Source organism: Haplochromis burtoni, unplaced genomic scaffold (assembly GCF_018398535.1).
Source record: "Haplochromis burtoni strain Fernald_Lab_line unplaced genomic scaffold, NCSU_Asbu1 Contig_269, whole genome shotgun sequence".
Lineage (NCBI taxonomy): Eukaryota > Metazoa > Chordata > Actinopteri > Cichliformes > Cichlidae > Haplochromis > Haplochromis burtoni.
The window spans coordinates 558,567-580,579 of NW_024582630.1; the positions used below are offsets into that span (position 1 = coordinate 558,567).

At 41.5% G+C, this 22,013-nt stretch overlaps 2 protein-coding genes across 3 annotated transcripts; one reads left to right on the forward strand and one right to left on the reverse strand.

The window, feature by feature from the left end:
- Positions 1–327: 327 nt before the first annotated feature.
- Positions 328–9,192, reverse strand: LOC102296336 (mitoferrin-2). The gene is made up of 4 exons (XM_005939957.2): positions 8,694–9,192; positions 4,377–4,605; positions 3,991–4,047; positions 328–3,572 (listed from the first exon to the last, which is right to left on the reverse strand). Exons 1-4 carry the CDS (start codon positions 9,027–9,029, stop codon positions 2,992–2,994), a joined length of 1,203 nt encoding a protein of 400 aa, XP_005940019.1. The 5' UTR covers positions 9,030–9,192; the 3' UTR covers positions 328–2,991.
- A 622-nt stretch (positions 9,193–9,814) lies between these two features.
- Positions 9,815–20,682, forward strand: LOC102295821 (ectonucleoside triphosphate diphosphohydrolase 7). Of its 2 annotated transcripts, none has more exons than XM_005939955.2 (14): positions 9,815–10,003; positions 10,648–10,748; positions 10,999–11,184; positions 11,937–12,142; positions 14,629–14,779; positions 15,031–15,134; positions 15,258–15,317; positions 15,446–15,594; positions 15,691–15,857; positions 17,279–17,480; positions 17,597–17,716; positions 17,831–17,916; positions 19,077–19,238; positions 19,964–20,682. In XM_005939955.2, the coding sequence occupies exons 2-14, from the start codon at positions 10,741–10,743 to the stop codon at positions 20,178–20,180; spliced, it is 1,818 nt and encodes a 605-aa protein (XP_005940017.1). In that variant the 5' UTR covers positions 9,815–10,003; positions 10,648–10,740; the 3' UTR covers positions 20,181–20,682. The 2 variants fall into 2 exon arrangements, with proteins under 2 accessions (XP_005940017.1, XP_005940018.1); XM_005939956.2 differs by having other exon boundaries at positions 10,651–10,748.
- The last annotated feature ends 1,331 nt before the right edge of the window (positions 20,683–22,013 follow it).

The following is a 22,013-nucleotide window of genomic DNA, read 5'->3' on the forward strand; positions in this document are numbered from 1 at the left end:
CAGCCGTTATATTTGCCAAAGGTGGCTACTTTGATGAGTCAAAGGTTTAGAATACATCTTGGTCTAAGAAATTGATTCCAGGATTTCTTTTCAACTGCAATTGCTTATTTGTGCAATGAGACATTAAACTGTATAATTTTCAATAGAAAAACTGGAAAAATTGGGGTGTTATAAAAGTTTGGACCAGTAGAGAGTGTGTGCGCGTGTATCAATCGATACCAAAAGAGGGTATCTCTATCGATGAATAGTCTCCAGACTGTGCACATACTGAAGCGGAGTGTAGATGTTGTAATGTGAGGGTGAGGAAAAATAAGACCAGGAGACACATTGATAGCCTCAGCGCTTGGCGAGCCAGCACCAAGAGAAGTCCCTGCTTCTGCGAGGAGCTGCCTTAGCGAGTTTATTTACAAGTCACAAAATACAGGCGACTCTTTCAAAGTGCGCACAAGCGTTTCACATTAGTGTTGCTATTTGACAAACCATCAGTTCATCCCCTCTACTGCTCAGTCTTTGGTTTCCCAACTTTGAAACGTGAGGATCAGTCCCACAATCACACTCAAATACTCTTTACCTATTTATTTTGTTCCACGGATACATAAGGTGTCGCTGCTCTTAAAATAATACAGTTTGGTTTTTCCCCCTGCCATCCAGGTGAGGATTTTGTGCACTACAAAAACTTGCATTTTTACAGCACAGTTGACAAAACTCACAGTTCAAATTTATATCATTCAGCATAGAAGTCAGCCTCATATTTGGAGCTTTAACAATCTATTTATGCATGTTATTACAATTTTTTTTTTAGATTTATGGCTTCAAAAACATTAAATCTATATCTGTTATACAGTGATCTCTGTAGTAGTTGTGCGTGGCTGTATAGCGGCTAACTGTAGGCGTGTATTTAAATAGTTGCCTCGGTTTCTCTTTATTTTCCAAAGTTGCTTTTCTGCACTAAATATGACAACAACTTTTAAGTTTTTCAAGTGCTGGAAAAACAGAAGAAAAATAAATCATGACTGCAGTGATATAAAAACTGTTACCTTATTTGTACAGCTTCTACTAAAAATATGGTTTTCCACACATCCACGTGTGATAATGAGGGCAAAAAAGGTTTAAAAATCCAGAAGCCCGGTCTCATGGCTGCAACAGAAAAAGCACTTTTCTAGAGCAAAGACAAGAAGTGACACGATGACCCTGGCAAAGGAAATAAAAAGTCCAATAAATTCATACTTTTTTCCTCCTCAAACTGTTTTTCCAATTAAAGGACAACAGCTGTGCTAAGATCAAATAAACTCAGTCACAACTGACCTCCAAAACAATGTAGTTTACACGCGCGCACACACACGTTCCACTCAAGCGCTAAATCTTCGATCCAAACCCAATTCTGTTTTCCAAAACAGAAACAACAATCTGTGCGTCACACACGTGACAGAGGGGGTTAGGTAAAATAAAGGTGATCCCACACTAAAGTCACTTATTTTGAGCCAAGCGTTACTGTACATTTGACAGTACTGATTCAGTAACCCAACACTGTGCAAAAAGAGGACATCACAACATTGCACAACACTTCCTTCAAAGGAACGCTGTGGACATGAACCAGAACAAAGTTTTGATCCGGAGGAATCAAATCTCTGCATCTGATGAAGAGGCGGCCTGACCTGGCCTCAAAACACTGCTCTGCCGGATGTCCCTCAAAGTTATTCAAGGCTGTGAGCTACGAAGCTCAAGTTCTTGTTTTAAAAGTTTCATCTAATCTCCAATTGTCCTCAAGTTTTTAGGATGGCAATTAAACACTGCACCCCCCTGTGGTCAGAGGGTGCAATGGCAGTAACGCTTTTAACCATCCCCCCCCAACATGTGCAGTCAGGAGATGTGTCTTAACTAAGCCACAGTGCAGCTCTTAAGTAACTTAACCTGCTGAGATTTAAGGCCATTCTAGCATCTTCCCATCAGTGTGGGACTTTTTACCCTTTCTGGGGTATTTATAAAATGTTACAATCAAAACTAAGTTCATTAGAAGTGAGTATAAACACCCTCAAACTAAAGCTCAAAGCCATCACTTCAACCTGAGTCTTTTTTTTCCCCCAAACATACATAAGAGTCAGGGGGGTTGGGGGGTCCTTAACGGGTGGGACCAATCCAGACTTAACTTCAGTGTGTTAGCAGTGCTTCCCACACACTGATGGTGACTCGTTCAAGGGTTTATTTATTCATTTATTCTCTGGTCATTTGAGAGAACAGCACCTTAGCCAATTTACCAGTGGTCCCTCTCACTTATTTAGAAAGTTGATTTTCTGATAACTATGCCATTGTGCTGGTTATCAATATCATTAAGCTACTTCTTAAAGGATGAACACCAATTTACAGTTTCTGGAGTTTTGCAGCTGTCGGCTCCAGAGACCCATCGGGATTGAGGCGGAGTCTCATTGGCGATGCAGCTGATTGCACCAAAGTTTATGGTGTCATGAGTTAGTGGGCAAAAAAATATCTGTAGAGGTGTTAATAATTAGTTAAACAAAGGGTACATGGAACTCTCTAGCAGTAGACGCTCTCTGCCACAACTAGAAACAACATCTGTGGGAAACACTGCTCAGCCACAACAAATGATTTCCTTTCTGGATGCCCATGTTGAGAGTTTGTTGGGTCAAACACTAATAAAAGTAAAAAAAAAAAAAAAAAAAAAAAAAAAAAAAAACTCAAAGAAAATTGGAACCAGAACCTGTTATTTCAGGGCAATCTTCTTGCAGATGGACATTCTGCCAACCCTCTATAATGAGAGGCTACTTTTGTTGGTTGTAAATGTAGTCACCCGCTTTGAATTAGAACAGATATCATAATTGATATCAGTAAACAAGATTATAACTGACTTTCTGCTCAAAAAAATCAGAAAGAATTTTTTAACCTTCAGATGTTCAGAAATCACCACCCATAACAGTGATTGCTACGGTGCAAAAAACCTCTGAAATGCTAATACCCAGTCGTGTTTCCAGGCGTTTATTTGTCTCCATCCCGATCTCCATGCAACCTTCTCTCATGCTGTCGTTTAGTGAGGATGTATTTGAAGAACTCGTAGACAGACCAGCTGATGGCAGTAGAGGGCATCTGGTAGATGACCCGGGCTTGGACGCCTTTAAAAAAGGCTGGAAAGCCTCCCATCCTGTACACCGTCCGAAAAGCCTCGCCCAGGCCAGAGATTTGGCGGCTGCCGGAGGCCGACGCAACCGCTCCAGCTCCCGTCGCTGCCTCTGCCTGGATCACGTGAATAGCCCGAGTCTCCTGCGTGTTGAGAAGGGTCTTGCAGACATCGAGGGGGGTAGTGGCAGCAGCAGCCAGGGCTCCAGCAAGAGCACCGGAAACAACGTGGGAGGAAGGGTTGTACTGTCTGTGGGGGTTGAGAAGCTCCTGCAGGTACTCATAGGTCATGAAGTGGAGCACCTGGAAGGGCACGTTCATCGTGAGCTGGGTGGTGTAGCTGCGGTAGAAAGCAGCTGGGCCCTCGTGTCTCAGCAGAGAACTCACACAGTCCACCACGCCACGATAAGGTGAGTTAAACATCTGCATTCGCTGCTTCACAACTAAAAGAAAAAGACAGGACACAGCTTCCTCAATCACATTCAATAACACCTGATCAAGCACGTGTTTTCTATGATCTAATGACCATTTCTTATCAATCCCTCCAATCATATTCACACAGAATTAATTGTTCACACAGAACAAAATGTTAGCCTTCTCAAGTAAACGCATAACTCCGTGTGACTGTCATCATCAGACTGGTCTGTTGTAAAAAGCTCTTTTATTGTCTGCAGCTTGAGCCTGTAGCTCCACCAAGTGTCCTAATCACAGAAACACCACGTGGTCTATAATGACCTGAAGTAGGCGGAGGTTCTTTAAGTAGGTCAACACCAAGTCTTTACTGTGCAGAATACATCACATGTTACTGCGTGCACATCAGCTGAGCTGACATAAGCAAAGAGATGGAGGAGGAGAGTTTACCTTCAGCTGGGTTCATGATGGCATCGTGCAGCACTGTGGCCATGCAGCCCGCCACTCCTGCACAACAGACAAAAAAAAAAAAAAGTTTTAACCACAAGATGTCACTGACTCTCCAAATATTTTGAACACATTACAAGGAGTGTGTTAAAAACGTTAGCATAACTGGCTCTAGTTTAATTTAAAAAAAAATTAATTTAATCAATCAAACTGACAATAATAAACAGTCACAGAGTCAAGTGTAACTTCCTTCTACCAAATTCTACTGAATTCATTTCCTGTTTCTTTATTCTTCTGTTCTTTAAAATAAAGAAAGAAAAAAGAAAACACAATCAAACTTCTGCACCATTGATTATAAGTCAAAGTTTGCTGACTGGGAAACATCTTACCATTGGCAAAGTGGCTGTTGGTGCCAGGATGAATAGCGTCACTGAGCGAGAACTTTATCTTCTCATAGCACGCGAAGTAGAGAGCATGGGCAGGCCCCGCCCCCACTGCCAGTACATTCACGCCTCTGATTGGCCTCCACACGCCCTCAGTCTGTACAATCTGCCGCAGGGCATCCATCACGTTCCTGTAGCGTGCGCCCGGCTCTGGGTGCAAGCTCTGCATGCGAGTCTAAGGTAATGGGGAGGAAAAAAAATTAGAAAAGAATAAATAAATAATGTTGCAATCTGTATCCCACCTTTTAACGTTCTGGGTGGGAATAATAAGTATTTTTAAAATAAATACAAACTTTTATTTAAGCCCACTCAATTTTATAAACACTTGGAATTGGATATTGTGATATTTCTTGTTCAAAGTTAACAGGCGTACTTTTGCATTCTTGCAGAAAAGATGCAGAAGAACAAAGAGAACAAACAACAAACAAGGAAAAAAATTAAAAAGGAGGAAGTGTTACAGGGCCCCTTTCTGTCAGCATAACCATTATAAACACTTATCCCTCTGTCAGGGAAACCTGAACAGCTAACAGGACATTTGGCACAGTAGGCAAGCACTCATGTAAATGATAAATTTTAGGTTCGTCTATTCTGTTTGTGGTTCTTACTATGTTGGGTATTTGATGCTGCAGTTCCTGATGCAACACAAAGTTACTTTAATCTTTAGAAGAGGCTCTTGCGTTTTGAAAACTGCAGCTTTTTAAAATGACGACAGTATAGGAAGCCTGTCATAAACAACAAAACCCACAACTCCTAATATAGTAAAGGATTGAGATAAATGATGTTGGATGACAAAGATGGCGTGGTTTCACTTCTGTGTCCAAATATCATGCAGTATGTGTCATTTTAACAGCCTTTTCACTGGAAATCATCCAATGTTTATGGAAGTACATATCACTGTAGAAAATGTAACTAGATCTGAGTTCAATCAGTGTTTTTGCCCATGAATGAGTACTACAGTTCACTGGTGGACAATAAATGAATCTGACCACCTAAGTAACAGACAGGGATGTGCGTGACAAGTCGACCAATCATCGCTATTGTCACTAGTCAGCATCACATATACTAGTTGTTTTTACTTCACACCCAATGCTGGTAAATAGTTGTGTAATAGTTGTGTCCTACTGTTATGCAGCCATCTGCCACCAGAGGGAGCGTTGTTGTTGAGAAACACTATAAATCCCTTAATCTCGACCTGATCTTTTGTTAATGCTATCATTGAAAGTTTAATTAAAAGGCGAAAGAATAAGACTGTGGATATGTGCTTTCTCTGTAAGGCGAACTAGGCTTTCTCTTAGCGATAGTGTGAGGAGTTCAGTCATTTGGGAGGGGCTCAGAGTGCAGCCGCTGCACTGCCACACCAAAAGGAGGCAACTGAGGTGGGGTAAGGTGTTCCGACTGGGCCTTTCTTACTGGGACTAGGCCCCAGGGTAGACCTGAGACTTGCTGCCCATGCCTAGTAACAGATTGCCAAAGCAATGAGCAATATTTTCAGCCCCCTAACATGTCATAATCCTAAATTTTTCCAGCTGCTTTACAGAAGAGCAGAGAGCACATCTTCCTCTTGGCAAAATGTTCACATGGACTTTCCCGGTTTATGCTTCTGGGAAACGATAACGCACACAGAATGTGCTCAGTCATCCACAATGTGAGCGGTGCATTCAAGACTGTTGTAGAACATCCACGTCCTCAGCACTGAGCAGCAAACAACAGGAGCAGCTGGTAGTGAAAAAAATGACAACAGTTCACCGGTTTATGTATTCAGCCTTACTTCACTGTATACCACCAACTCACTAGTGTCATATTTACCCTGCAAAAGAGCAAATGCCACCTCTGCTATCAAAGCAATCATCTCTGATGGCCTGATGTAGCAACCTGGCAGCTGTTGCTAGGTTGCTACATTACCCTAAAAAAACATTAAAATCTACCAACTAGATAGACAGGGTAGCTTTGTGCAAACAGTCAAAGGGCAAGGTCAATTGTAGATACTGAAGAAACTAAAGCAGTGCTTCCTTTTAAAGTCTGATTAAATGGATCAGAGGTTTGTAACATTTTGCAACGTATTTCACCATTTTTTCAAAAGGTTTTTTTAATGGTTCACCCAGGAAAAAGTCTACATTTGTTTTTTTCCCTAGCTTAAAATAGACGTTTATGTATGAAAAAGCTCAAACTATGTGTCGATTGACTAAATAAAACTCGCTTACAAAAAAAAATAAAAAAAAATCCTGATATTATTTTATACAGATTAGTAAGATAATGCTTTCTGCCTGCCTTCAAGCAATGAAGAAACAGACACTGAATTTAGTGAGAAGAATAGACTGAAGCATAACGATCAGTACTACATAAAGATGCTGGCCAGCTACGTATGATGGCAGCAGGAAACAGGTTGTGAAAAAACAAACCTTAGCAGTAAAAGGAAGTTGTCTTTAAAAGTTTACTGTAAGGAAAATCCAAAGTTCCTTCAGACAAAAGATATTCAACCACAAAGTTTTGTAATCCACTTCCTTCTACTTCAGCTTTGTTGCTGGAAGAGCGACACAGTCTTGAGACACATAAGGCCAGGAAAGGCTTAAGAAATTCTCAACTTAAAGTCTTCTTTATAAATTAAAACACCCGAAGCACATGTAGCTGACATCCTACCAGGAATGACATTAGGTCTGAATGTTAATTGCTCGATGTTTTTGTTAAAGGCTTTCTAAAAATGAGGAAGTGATCAACATCATTGTTTACCAAATGTTGCTCAGTTAAAATGACCTGCACAGGACTTGTCACTGCAGCAGATTGCACATTTACATCCTTGTTAATAAGAATTTGGAATAACCACAAATCTGCAAGTCAAAACATTTTCAAACATCAAAACATCACAACAAACATCTGCTGATCATGGTGTGATTCTGATGAAAGGTCCTGCAAGGGAAAGCTTGAGCTTGTTTTCACCAAATCTTCGACTTGAAATTTATAGTGAATAAGCCTTTTGTTTGATTTACCACCGCTATAAGAAACCACAGAATTACTGCTTCTTTATCTCCTGATACAAAAAGGAAATAACAGGCCGCATACTGAGCACTAAGCTTACAAAGGAAGACACTGTCTTGATTGCTGAAATGCTTTTTGACTGCTAAGATTTGACTAGTCAGTTCCTCCTCTAATCCTTAAATCTACTCAACTTTTCTAGCTAAAGCATGGGACAAGCAGCTGTTCACAGTTGGCACAGACATTTATATCATAGAAAGACATGGTTAGAAAATCCTAAACCATCCAGTTATTCTGAGAAAGAAGCCTGTGCACAGGGCCACACCCTCTTCTGCCAAGGAGTGCTTCATTTAACTAGTGTGTCATTGACTTTTGCTCCAGTGACTAATGACCCAAATGAGTTACTCAGTTACTACAGCCAACTCTTCACCGTGGTTTTTTGACAGTTTCTGCAAAGTGTTTTCCCAAAGTAAAGCAAAGAGTGATGTTGTCTACAACCATAAAGGTAGCTCCAACAATGCAAATGAATGAAAGCAACAACTGTCCCCAGTATCGCTTCCGTTTAGTCCTCTACGGTTACGTCTTTGATATCAGACTTTGACCATATGTGAACTCCAAGTTAATTCTAAAATCTCGCCTGTTGGATTTTCTTCGGGATTACATTTACGATACTAACCATTTACTTAAAACGTAGCACAATTGAAGGCTTTGGACAAAGCAACACAAAATGTCCATGGAGTTAATGGGTTAAGTGATAACTTTCTTCAAGTGTATCGGACCCGTGGGAAAGTAGTGCTGTGTAGCAAGGTGTAAATTTACGAGTCCACTTGAAATTGAAAAAAGAAAACACACCAAAAACGCACATTTCAAACCCTGTGCGATAAAGGATGCATGTTAGGGACAAACTTTAACAATCTGGGACAAACTGAGGTGCCGGTTACCACACTAACGGCACCTCAGTGAGCTACTATCAAGCCTAACACATCGGTTATCTCTCCAAATCAAAGCTAGGTAAAGGTAAACATACACACTAACATTAAGCTTCCCACTGCGTCCGCCTGAGAATCCTGAGTTTTATAATTTTAGGTTTAAGTAACGTAGCTGATTTAACTGACCTCTGTTAGCAAGGTTACCCCCTGTTAGCTTGTAAGCTAGCGTTAATCGAGCTCAGGCTTGTAAAGAGGCCTGCGTCAGATTCGGCTTTATACAACCAGTTGCTACTCTCAATGCTACAAAAACAGAGCACGACAAACTTTAAAACTCGTAGCCTATTATATTCCATCGCTCTTATACCTTGACACAGTCGACGGGATACATAACGCAGTGCTCCATGATTCCAGCAACGGCACCTGCCAACATGTGTGTGCTGGTGGATACTCCTTGAGGCAGTCCTTCATAGTCTATTTCTGTCTCGACAGAAGTCAAGGTCTCCAGAGTAGACCGATGTGACACCGAGACAAAGTCCTGTTCCCCCGCCATTCTGGATGAGACATGAAATCCTCCCGATGTTCCCAGCAGTCTGCCGCCCAACCATCGAATCTCTGCCCTGGCTGCAGGGCCAGTGACCCGGCTATCGACGCCCGCTGCTTCCACCGACGTTCGCCGGGACATGAAACCATCCGCTTCCATTCAGGTAAGTGACTTTAGTCCTACTGATATGGACAAATCCGGCGGTTGCCTGTTGGCGCGTTCTTCCCGGCAGCTTATGAATGCAGGCCGGGGATAGAAAGTGCGCGGCAGCCAGCTGCAGAGAGACCGGGAACCAGGAGGAAGGATGGGTTGGTTGTGAGTGTTGCACGCCAACAAATGAATTTGATTCGCTAGACTAGCTGTCAATCATAGACAGTTCGCTCCAATTAGCCAGTTTGGGCTGGGCGGATAGGTAAAGTGGGTGGAGTTTAAATCTCGTCTTTTGTAACTTCTTTTTAACACGCGTATGGGCCTGCTGGAACGGGACGTCCCAGTTACGCATCAACGTAGACTTGAACGAAAGACATCTACACTTAAAGTTAGGGCATTTGGGGGATTTCTTTTATTTTTCTTTAATACTGATTTGTTTACTTCAGCAAAAGGGTATATTGTTTTTTTACATGACAAAATCATATGTCATATGGACTTTTTGATCTGGAGAAAACACAACTTACTGATTTTTCAAGATAAAATAAACAGTCTTTGAATAAAAAGAAGGCTATAAAATGTTATAGACTTATTATTATTGTTATTAATATTGCTAGTGTATGATCGTACATACACACTCTACGATAGTGTGATGTATTTTTAATATTATTATTTTAGTTGTTGTAATAAAATAATTCCCATATGTCGGAAAAATAAAATATTTCCCATTCCACCGCATTGCATAGTTCTGATTATTCCTACAGGCTTGAATGCAGCAAGCCTTCGCCTTTCGTGTTTGATGACGTAGCCAACCGGCTAACCGGAAATTTCGGTCATTTCCTCTCCGTCTCCTCGTTGTGTTCTCTAAACTAATAATTTACGGTGATGCGGCGAGACAATAAGGGGTCGTATTGTCTTATCTGTCGAACTACAAACAAGTATTATTAATGTCTGTTACTGCCATGGTGGAGAAGAGGCTTCTGTAGGTACGTTTATAAGAGCGAGTGATAGCATACGGGTGCTGTGATGGTTATCAGTTGTTCGTAAACGTATCCGGTTTGTAATTGAACAGTTATTAACAATGATAGCTACATTTGTAGCCAATAAATAAATACAGCATATAATGTATTTTTCCCTCTGTTATTTGGTTTGGGTTACAGTTATTGTGTTTTATGTAACGGTTTTAGCTTATATAACTGAGAGGTAGGCTAGTTACACTGACCCGTGGAAAAAAAGAGAGATTATACTAAAATGGTCCTCTTCTATTTAACGACAGCGTCTAACAAGTGCAGCACGGGATTTAAAAACATATCACAGATTTGAAGCACAATATGCTTATTGTTCTGGCAGGCAGGCTAGAGTAATTTGTTTGTTTGCAAGTGTTACAAATAAATTCGATTTTTTGAGGTTGTAGCAAGTAAAATTAAGGCCTTACGAAGACAAACAGTGTTAGTTAGGTCTGCCAGTGTACAGGCTGCCAGCTGACTAGAGTAAAGTATTTATTGTGTTGTAAAGTTTTTATTTTATTTTTATTTTTACGTGTATTTAGACAACAGGGCATTAACATTAAGTCCGCTGAGCCTCTCTCCCCCCCCCCCCCCCCCCCCTCCCCCTTCTTACTCCCTTCCAGCAGAAAAAAAATTCAGTTGACAACATCATAATCAGCCTGCAGCCGCCATGAGGTGACGACTGTGACATTTTGTACTTTTGCTGACGTGGACACATGGCAAGGTAATAAACCGATAACAGTTTCTGCTGTCAGAGTATTCCTGAGAAGCCGTTATGCTTGGCACTCTAACAAATGTTTTTCCATGGCTGTGGGAAACACAGGTGTTACTACTTATGTTACTGTGGGCTCAGCACTTAACACAACAGAGCCTATAATTAATTAATTAACTTAAACTTGTATTTACCTACTGTTTCATGTCAGAATGGCTGCTGTTGTATATAACAGTATCTGCTGTGTCTTCGTCTTCCACAGGATTACTTTGTCCTGCCTGCCAGCCTCCTGGTACTGCAGCGTGTCCCTGCTGTCTCTGGGCTGTGCCCCAAGACAGAGGCTTCTGCTCCTGCTGCTGCTGCTCATCACCTCTGCCTTCTTCCTTCTGGAAACCTACCAAAGGCAGCTATGGGGCACCCAGCGACGGTCTGGGACCCAAATTAACAAGTGAGTGGACGGAAATGAAACAAATAAACTCATTTCATTTGAGCCGTACACAGAGGCTGACAGAGTGGCCTCTTGCAAATCTGGAAGCCTTTTGGTAACGTGTTTTCCTCTTATATGCTACTTTGGGCTCACTTTAATAGATTTTTGTCTTCCTGTGTTAGTTTGTCTTGTTAGAAAATGCAATTTCAAAAATCTAGTCCCAAAACCTTTTCCAGTCAGTGTTGTAGAAGCTAAGCTAAACGAAGCATGGCTCTAAGGAAATAGGAGGGTGAAACAGCATGCCAAAACATGCCATAAATTTAGGTGCATTTCATAATCAGCCACCATTAATCTGAGCAATGAAGTCTAGAGTATTTCTTAAGTGCCGCCATGTCGATCATATTCTCTTTGAGCTCAAATAATGCAGGCCCTCCTCTCTTTCAAGTGTGCTCAAGTGGAAAGCTCATGGTAAACAGATAACCAGCTTTGAGAGCACTGTTGAAAGGACTCAGTGTGTGGGACTGACTGCAGGTGTTCTCCTCAGTAAACAAGGGAAAGATACTAAATAAGGAGATCATTTGGGAAAATGTAAATGCACTCTGCGGTTTCTTTGTATGAATGTGTAGAACATTTGTTTCAAGCGGATTTAAAGGAAGAAGCATGTCTGTGGATATTATTTAAGCTCTTGACACCTTTGTGCTTTCTTTGGTACATAAGTGCAGTTTTCTGAGTATATTCTTCATCTCCTAATGTTTCTGTTTGCTCTCCTTCAGATACCTCTCCCTCACTGAGTCTATGGAGGCTACTGATATCCTCAACCCTTCACTGAATTATGGCATCGTGGTGGACTGTGGCAGCAGTGGCTCCAGGATCTTTGTGTATTACTGGCCACCCCATAACGGGAACCCCCACACCCTACTGGACATCAGACAAATGAGGGACCGCAGCCGCAACACTGTCGTCAAGAAGATCAAGCCTGGTGAGTAAGCAAAGCTCACTCGGAGTTTGTACAGAGTGTGAAAGCTTGCTGAGAACGTATAGCTCTACATGAGCAAATGTTAGACTGGTTTTATGAATAGATCCTCTGCGACTCCCCAGGCAGTATGGTGTACAGTGGTTAGAACTTCAAAGCCACAATGTTTCTAGTTCAGGTCTACTGATTGGCTGGGGCCTTTCTTTACGTATCAAAGTTTTAAGACATGGATTTTAGGTCAAGTGGAAGTTCCTAGCTGGCCTTGGAGGCGGGGTAGATGAAGTGCTTAGAGCATATAGAATTAAACACTGTATGAATGTGTGGTTAAAGTTCTTTGTCTGGATTTGAAAAGTCATGTCTGTCCATTTTTATCGTCCTTCATCCTCCTACATATTCCTCACATCCTACTGTCTGCACTCTTGTGTATCCTCCTCTCTCTCTCCCTTTTTTCTTGTAGTATAGACGTCCTTTCTTATTATCTGCTGTGGTAGAATAACATGTGAGTTATTGACCAGTTTTGTGAGCCACTGATAATTTTATGAATGTTTTTTTTTTCAGATGGAAATTAGTTTGCAAAAGTTTGACTGCAAAAGGCTTTTTATAAGAACTGAACAGTTTCTGTGTATTAAAATGCTAAATGGCTTTTAATTTGAAACATATACAGGAAATGTTACATTTGTATAAATGGTGTACCCTTAACAGAACAGGAGCAGATCAGAGTACTAAATTTCTCTTTATACTCAGTCAGAAATGGTAAATGGCCTGCATTTGTATAGCGTTTTACTCAGTCCCTAAGGACCCCAAAGCGCTTTACACTACATTCAGTCATTCACACACACACGGCAATGGCAAGCTACATTGTAGCCACAGCTGCCTTGGGGCGCACTAACAGAGGCGAGGCTGCCGGACACTGGCGCCACCGGGCCCTCTGAGTATCTGCATGATATTTGGCATGCAGGAGGCAGCCTGGAATCGAACCACTGACCTGATTAGTGGCTGACCTGCTCTGCCACCTGAGCTACAGTCACCCCAGAAAGATTTAGGAAAGGCTAGTTATGCTCAGCAGTCGAGGTAAATCAAAGTCGGATGGCATAAGATGAATCACAGTGTTCACGTAAATGAATGAGCAATTAGAAGAAACATTGTTTCTAGGTTTGCTTAACTGTAACTGTTTAAGCCTTATGTACAGACCAGAAACAAAGTGGCAAAGACTGATTGTTTATTTGTTTTGTTTTGTTTTTGGTGCCAGACGGTGCCAGTGAGACAGAAGATGATGGCGACAGCGAGATCATTTCTTATTCACTGTTTGCCCTTTGGCTCACGGCCAGAAAAGTGAAAGTCAGAGCATGTGAATCTGGAAAGAACATGATGGAAAACAGAAAGTAGGAAAAAGATAAACAGATTTGGCTTCAGTTGTTTTCCCATGCAAAGTGAACTTGGTGGTGTTACACTTAATTCTATTTTATGTATGTGACTAGACACTGCCATATAAGTCACTTCTAATTGAAAGATCCCAAAATCAAAATGATAGGACCATTTAATATTCGTACATGTATATTTTCTTTATCTCTTTTTCATTATGTCGTTCTCCTCCTCTTCATCTGTCTCATCCATCACTTTTCTGTCTTCCCTCATTTCCACCTCATCCTCTTCCTCCTCACCTCAGGCCTCATCTCCTGAACTAAAATCAAAGCTCTAACACACAGATCTGTGCATTAATGCTTATACATGCTTATCCATGGCTGATATTATCACAATTACTTAATGTCAGCAGATTAGATATGTGACCCTCCCGACTTGTATCCGACTCCTTCCACAAATGTTCACAGCCTCCTCCAGAACAAATAGACACCTGGCATGTTGAGTAACAATAGGATTATGCACTAAATTGGGAGGGGTAAAACAATCTACTAGATTTTACACCTGTACCTTTTAATAATTAGTCACATCAGTGGTGAGGAGCTTTCAGTCCCTGCGACTTTGTTTTATCTCTGCCACAGCAGGCAGATTAGATCGAATGCTGCAGTTAAAGGAAACCTGACCCTTTGAATGCCGGGACATCGTTGTGTGACAACCATTCTAATCATTTTCCTTTTAAGGCTTTTATGATTGATGTGTGGTGTGTAAGGTTATAATGCTGATGTCTTAGCTTTGTCTAGTTCAGTGATCTGCATCAAATACTTCCAGATTTTTCATATCATTCAGCATTTATTCCTACCAAAACACACTGATATATTTTAGATCATGTCATGTAAAGTGTTTGTGTGAAACCTCAACTATACCTATATATTAGTCATTTATTAGTCATTTTATGACCCAAATTCACCCTGTTCAACTTCATCTTATCTTGACAGCATTAGATTTTCTTTCTGTTCCATTATGGGCGATTTATTAGCTTTCTGCATTAGCTAGCTCTGATTTTATAACTAGCTAAAAATCCTGAATTTTGTATTTTATACCTGATTGTACTGTGTGTGTGTGTATTCTCTCAGGAATCTCTACTCTGGCAAACACACCAACGCAGGCCAGTGACTACCTCCACCCTCTCCTCAGCTTTGCTGCTGCTCATGTCCCAAAGAACAAACACAAAGAGACTCCACTCTACATCCTCTGTACTGCTGGCATGCGGCTGCTGCATGAGAGGTAAACAGAACACCACGCAACAGCATCAGTCTTTAATCTAATGGTATTTTAAGGGAGACCTGGTATGGTTGTTTCCAGCTCCCACTGTGAACCATTTGACTCTACTCTAGTAAAGCTGATATAGTCTCCCTCACCTTTCTTCTGATTGGCTGTCCCTTGTAAATGAAGGGTTTGCAGCTTTCCTCACTTGTTCTGTATTTCTATATTGTGAACAAAACCTCCCGTTTTATGCTGTACTTCTCTGCATGTAGGCAGCAGGCAGACATTATAGAGGATCTTGTCACCGATGTCCCCCTGGAGTTTGATTTCCTCTTTTCCCGTTCACATGTTGAGGTCATCTCTGGGAAACAGGAAGGTGAGCTGACAGTCTTGTTTACCCTGCTGATAGTGGCACTCTTTAAATCTGACACTTCTAACTGCTGCCTGCTTGTTTCTGTGTCTCCTCACTGTGAAACGACATGTTCCTGTGACCTCGTAGGAGTGTATGCATGGATTGGCATTAACTTTGTCTTGGGCCGCTTCGACCATCCTGATGAGGGTGAGTGTGACGGAGGCATGATGTTTACCAAACTCACACCAATGTTTGTTTCACGTGTGTTTTATGCAAAATTGTTATTTTTTAGGGGGGTGGAATTTTTTTAATATTTAAAAAAAAAATTTTTTTAGAGGACGCCACAGTCGAAGTGACGACAAGTTCTCAGAACCAGCAGCCAATCAGCAGACGGCGCACAGTGGGCATCATGGATATGGGTGGAGCTTCGCTTCAGATCGCCTATGAGGTGCCCAGCGCCATCACCTTCAACTCACCTCAAGAAGTAAGGAAATACACTGAGTACTGACCTGTCCTGCCTGTGATGTAGCCTGGAAGGCTGCTCCTGTCTGCATTAGCATAACACGCCTGTGGTTTTCAGGAGGAGGCAGGGAAGAGCTTCCTCGCAGAGTTTAATCTGGGCTGTGATGTCGAGCACACGCAACACGTGTACAGAGTGTATGTCACCACGTTCCTGGGCTTTGGAGGAAACATGGCCAGGCAGCGCTACGAGGACCAGCTCTTTAACAGCACCTTCACCAAGAACAGGTTAGTCACATGTGTTTTTTATGCTTGAAGCACACTGTGAGATACCTGCAAATATCTACATTTTGCATTACAGCTGCATAACTGATATGTGTCTCATTTTTCCTTTAAACGGAGCTACACTGTAAAACTGATATTTACAGGCAGTTGTTATTATTCTATAGCCAATATATTATAACATTCACTTTACTTCTAATTAGTGTGAATGTAGATTAAATATTCACAGCATTATAATCCAAATCTTTGTTATTATTTTTCATTATTATTATCCTGTATTGTGTAGGTTTTTCACCAGCTATCACCTTCAACTTAGAAAAACCATTCAACCACCGTTATATTGCTCTTCTTTTCTACATGTCTGCTTGTATTTTTCTCATTTCTAACTTTTATATTTTTTGAAATATTCAACTTTATTCAACAAAATCTATAATGTATTTCAATGGAGAGAAGTGTTTAAACCCTCTTTTAAGTTGCTCCTCTTTTAACTCTAACTGCTTCCATATACGTTCACCTACAGACACCTTTTAGACTTTAAAACGAAGCCAAGACATGAAACTATTGAGCTTGTATTTATCTTTTCAATATTTTTTATAGTTTTTCTTCAGTTCCACTTTTCATGCTTTTTTCACCCGTTTCAGAGTTTATGATGAGTGTCTGTGGGATCGGTTAGAGTGGGGTAGAGTGGGACAAGTCCAAAAATGAATCACATTTTTTTGTCTTTCAACTGCTGCTGTGTTGACAGTTTTCCCTCTACAGCCATTGTTTTACCCATAGCCATTATTGTCCTCCTTCATCAGTGTTATTATCATTAAGGTTCTCCTATAAATGCCTCCTCCATCCAACTCTTCCATAGAGAACAATGTTAAACAGCTCCCATATTTACTCTAAAAGTAAGCTGAAGCAAACAAAAATCAACACCTGTCTCCCAGGTGTGTTACCATAAGAGATCAGCTTCTAGACAGTGTCTTTTCCTCCATGCCTTTCGTATTACTCTTACCCAAAGTCAAGCTGGCACTTATCACAGCTGTTTTCTCTATTTGCTTCTTTCCAGGTTTTGCTGAACCTTGTAAAAATACTGTCTGCCTTTAACTTGGTTTAATCTCAGAAACTAGAAAAACAGCGCCATCTACCTGCACACAATCACACATCCTCTCTAAAATCCAATCTGGAGCATGTGATGTGAAACATAGTGCACATACATTCAGGACTGTGAATCTTTTGTGTATAAAATGATATGAATAATTAATGATCTTGATTTGACAATGTTGATTCAGACTTTTAAACATCCTATAACTGATCAAGTATTTAATTCTGGTTCACTGATTTATCTAATTGCAGACACTTGTTTTTCTAAACCTCACATTCTTTCAGTGTAGCTAAGTGAAGGAAGTAGATTTAATTTTTTTTTCCATGTTATTGTCCAGATATCTAATCACACAGACGGGTCTGAGTAAGGACAAACCATACCTGGACTCCTGCCTGCCCGTCGGACTGACTGAAACAATAGTCCGGGACAATCGCACGCTGCACCTGAGGGGTCAGGGTGACTGGACCAAGTGTCAGGAGGCAGTGCGACCCTTCCTGGGTCTCCATAATGGCACTATGTCACCAAGAGGTGTCTATCAGGTATGGACCTTTATGATAGCAAGGTTTTGTTTATGGTATTGATCGCTGCTCAGTCTTTCCTTGATTCTTTATAAAGTAGAGATGCAAAGAAAAATTGGCATCTAATATTTTTGCAGGCTCCCATCAACTTCAGCAACAGTGAGTTCTATGGTTTCTCTGAGTTTTACTACTGTATGGAGGACGTGCTCAGGATAGGAGGACAGTACAACAGTGAGAAATACTCCAAAGCTTCTATGGTAACAGACACACAACACCAGTCCTTCCATTAGACAAATATATTAGATAAAAGATTTTAACATTCTGTGTTTGTTCAGTGAAAGTTCAGTTTCATGTTTCGGTTTATTTAACAGGACTACTGCTCTACCCAGTGGTCGACACTGAAACAGCGTCTGGAAAACCACCTTTACTCCAAACAGGCAGACGACAGCAGACTGAAGTAAGTTCAGTTTTCTGGCTGTATTCATGCTATTCTAAATTATCCGTGGAAACACCTGCACACAAACGACACACACAAATAAATGTGGCATGTTTTGAGAATTTTCCAGTTCTGTGTGAGAGTTTTTTCATAGCAAAGAGCAGAACCTCAGATGTGAAGTGTGTAATTATCACAATCGCCAATTCACTTTTATTAGGGCACATGAGGAGGAACTCTTCAGTTACTCCCTGACTACTTCACTGACCATATGTAGAAAATGGACAAAGTTACGTCAGCCGTTGGTTTGTGGTTTATTTTTGTGTCATCAAATCAAATTTCTAGACCTGGACATGTTTGTGGCTAAAATCTTCACATGTTTAAGATACACACATATTTATTCAGTCTAGCAAACTGCAGTTAATTGCAGATCATATTGTATGTTGTAAATGAGGATACTTCTTTTCTCCTGCTTTCCACATATAAACAAATCTCTCTGAACTTGATTTTCAGCCCATAAACTCTTGGTAAGTAAGGCTGACCCAATTCTTCTACCAATGCACAACAGTGGATTATTTCAGTAACACCAGGAGCCACAGGCACATCCAAGCATTTCGAGGACAGTAAACAAAAAAAACAGAACAAATATTTCCAAATTGCTCACTTCTCAGTTCTTTACGTCACTAACTATAAATTATGCATAAATTCTGTATAAATACACAAACAAACTCAAATTTTACACGCGAGTCTTTATGATGTGACATCGCTAACATGAAAAAAGGAGAAAAAGCAACTCTTACCGTCATGTACCAGCTGAAATGTTCACCCCAGAAACTGATATAGCTTTGCAGTTAAGTGTAGGTTGATGTAACAGCCTGCTGCCATCGTTTTGCCACTTTCAGTCGTAGAGTTTCACCCATAGCTTTGTTTGTCTCAGTGGGAAATGGCAAATGAAGGCTAATGATGTCAGCTACATCACTCTTCAGACTGTGTTTTGATTCTTGAAAGAATGATATACTGCTGGTGGCAAAGTTGTGAAAGTTATTCCCTTTCTTGCCTGCAGGTGGTGCACGTTTGCATGACTCTATCTGCAGCTGTAAATCTAAATGGCTGCTTTGTTTTTCCTGCCCTCAGGTGTCACTTTCATCCTCCTCTGACCCATTATTGTGCTGTTTTTACCCCAGGTATCAGTGCTTCAAGTCAGCCTGGGTGTATGAAGTGTTACACTCTGGTTTCCGTTTCCCCACCAACTACCCGAACCTGAAAACAGCCCAGCTGGTTTATGACAAAGAGGTCCAGTGGACTTTGGGGGCCATCCTGTACAAAACCCGCTTCCTGCCTCTCAGGTAGCTGTCAGATATGTCACACTTTAACTCTACACTAACTTACGCTGGTATGTACTTTCATTGATTTGCTCCTGTTATCCCTGCACTGAGTTACCTTTTAACTTGTAGGTTTGTTTGGGGAAAAAACACAAGATGTGTCACAGGAATGTGCTCGCTATGAAAAACACGGCTTACGTCTTTATCTTGTCACAGTCTAAAATCAGCTATAGAGCGATTCAGTTCATTTTTATTCATGAAGCACTAAATCAGAACAACTGTCACCTGACACCTCGAGGGGCTTTAGACTCTAAAGTAAAGACGCTAAAGTAATACAGAAAAAACCCAGCAATCACTTGGAGCAATCACTCGGTGACAGTGGGAAGGAAAAACTCCCTTTTAACAGGAAGAATCCTCCAGTAGGTCCAGGCTGAGACAGGAGCAGCTAACTGCTTTGACTGGTGGGGGACAAAAGACACGCTGTGCAAGAGAGCCACAAATTAATAATAACAAGCACAGTGCATCATATAAACAGAGTTTGTTTACCTGAAAAGATTTTTAAAACATCCTCTTTACATCCATGAAATGAAACAGTTACAGAAAGTTATAACTCGACTCCCACCTCCCTAAACCTGCCCCCCAAAAATAATACACCAGCTAAACAGAATGCTGCTCCTGCTGCTCTGCTCATTAGCAAGGATTTGTTTTGGATTAAACATGTGCTTCCTCTGCCCCGCTTGTTTCTCCAGGGACCTGCAGCAGGAAGCACTGCGGCAGAACCACCCCAGCTGGCTGCGCTCTTCATTCGTCTACAACCACCACCTGTTCTCACTCTGCATCCTGGTGGTGGTGCTGGCCATCCTGCTCTACATCCTGCGCCTGCGGAGGATTCACCAGCGGGAGCAGCGGCAGGCCGAGGTCCTGAACCTCCTCTGGGTGGAAGAGGGAGAGGCTCTCCTCCCCTGAGAAATATGTCTGGGACGGGAGGCTCCACACTAATCGCATACAGTCTTATATGTGCCTCACTGTGTGTGAAAAATGTGAGTATGGAGGACAGTTGAGGAAGGGAGAAATTACTCAGTGGAAAAGCGTGTGATTTGGTAGATTATGATGTAAGAGGAGACCAGACAAAAACATCGCAGCATGGAGACAGTTTAATGAGCCCCGAAATCAAACACCTCTGCATATCCTTTGATCGTACAGAGCTCACCTCAGACTGGAGAGACAGACTCTGGGCTCACTTTCTTCTCTTCACTTGGATGAAAAGAATCACCCCAGGTTTACAGGATCAAACCACTCCCTTTTTTTGGGGGGGGGGCTACCGATTCCTTCGAATATCTTAATTCTAGGTTACAGGCAGTGTGGATGGTTAACCTGGATGTGGTGTCATTGTTAATGTTTCCACTGCTGACTGAGGAGAAAACACGAGAGGATAGAGATTATTTTGCAATATGGGCTCACTGGAGAGGAAAAGTCACCTAAAAGGACAGCAGAGGGAGTGGTCATTCGTTATCATCGAATTGTTTTGTTTTTTGTTTTATCATATTGAAAGCCAAAGCGGTTGCGCAAAAATTCAGTTCTTAAAGGGGACCTTAACATTTTTCCCCACCTATGTACTGTTACAGTGGTTGGTGGTCGTATGAAATAAAAGTGTCAAGTAATGAGGTCAGTCACTGGGCAATAATCTCTGTGGGTAAAAGCTCAGGCTTCAGACTGATTTAAACACTCAGTTTGACATTGTTTTTTCTACTCTTGGCTCTGTATGATGTCAGTGACAGGGGATAGCCCAAATATGGGCATCTCAGGCACATTACACTCACTGTGAGCACAGAAGCCCCCGCTGGCTTAAAGGGAAGGTTGCAAGAGCGAAAGCAGTTCACTTTAGATAGAAGATGAACTGGGGGGCTCCACTGAGGCCCAGTATAAGTTAAATAAGGATTATATTTAGGCGTGAATGATACAGAGCTACTCTGGTACAGTCAAAGGATAAAAATGAGCATATTGGGTCCACATGAAACAAACCCAGGCAGCCTGAGCTCTTTAATGTGAGCAGAGCTGAGAGTAGGCAGAGGCTGAATGAGTGCCAGATGTTTATATGGACCACCCATCACGAGACAGGTTGTGTACATATATGACTGGATGGTATATGATGCATGTGCTTATAGAGCGACTTCCTTTTTAACGCGAATCCTGTTTACATGCTGTTTACATCTCCAAATATCACACAAACACAACATTATGCCACAACATGCCAAACATTACTCACCTGTGTCAGTGGCTGCTGCAGATGAGAAATACCAGGAAAAATCTGCCACTTTTGCATACAGGTTTTTGTATCCTACATGACCTGTGCTTTCCCCCCGCCATCATTTCTGTAGCCCAGTGTTACCTGCCCTTTATCTGTGAAATGACATCTGTAACAAACCCTAAGCTGCTTCATACCTGAGAACTTATTTTTGTTTCAGCCCTCGTGCCCAGCTCAATTGCTCACTTCTCCAAAACTGGCATTTCATTATAAGTTAGTGCAAGTTGATTTAAAGCTTGTTGTCACCATTCCTCCATGATCAAGGATCGGCTTTCACCCACAGCTCCGTTCGTCTCGATGGGAAGATTTCCTTCAAAGCAATCCTGCAGACTGATGATGTCAGCTGCATCACTTTGGCCTCAGACCATGGTTTGATACTTGAATTCCACTGCTGTCCTGCCAATACCCCCGTCCAACCAAATTTTAATCAGAGGGTAGGCAGGGCCAAGAAGCTTTTTAGCTGAAATAAGCAAGGAGGCTTAATCAGAGTCTGG

Excerpts from the sequence above, each read along its gene's own strand:
- LOC102296336 (XM_005939957.2), bottom strand. The coding sequence starts at position 9,029 with ATGGAAGCGGATGGTTTCATGTCCCGGCGAACGTCGGTGGAAGCAGCG. Across the intron at positions 4,606-8,693 it reads ATCCCGTCGACTGTGTCAAG|ACTCGCATGCAGAGCTTGCA; the intron begins GTATAAGAGCGA and ends CCATTACCTTAG. Across the intron at positions 4,048-4,376 it reads CAACAGCCACTTTGCCAATG|GAGTGGCGGGCTGCATGGCC; the intron begins GTAAGATGTTTC and ends TCTGTTGTGCAG.
- LOC102295821 (XM_005939955.2), top strand. Across the intron at positions 12,143-14,628 it reads CGTCAAGAAGATCAAGCCTG|GAATCTCTACTCTGGCAAAC; the intron begins GTGAGTAAGCAA and ends GTATTCTCTCAG. Across the intron at positions 17,481-17,596 it reads CACCAAGAGGTGTCTATCAG|GCTCCCATCAACTTCAGCAA; the intron begins GTATGGACCTTT and ends ATATTTTTGCAG.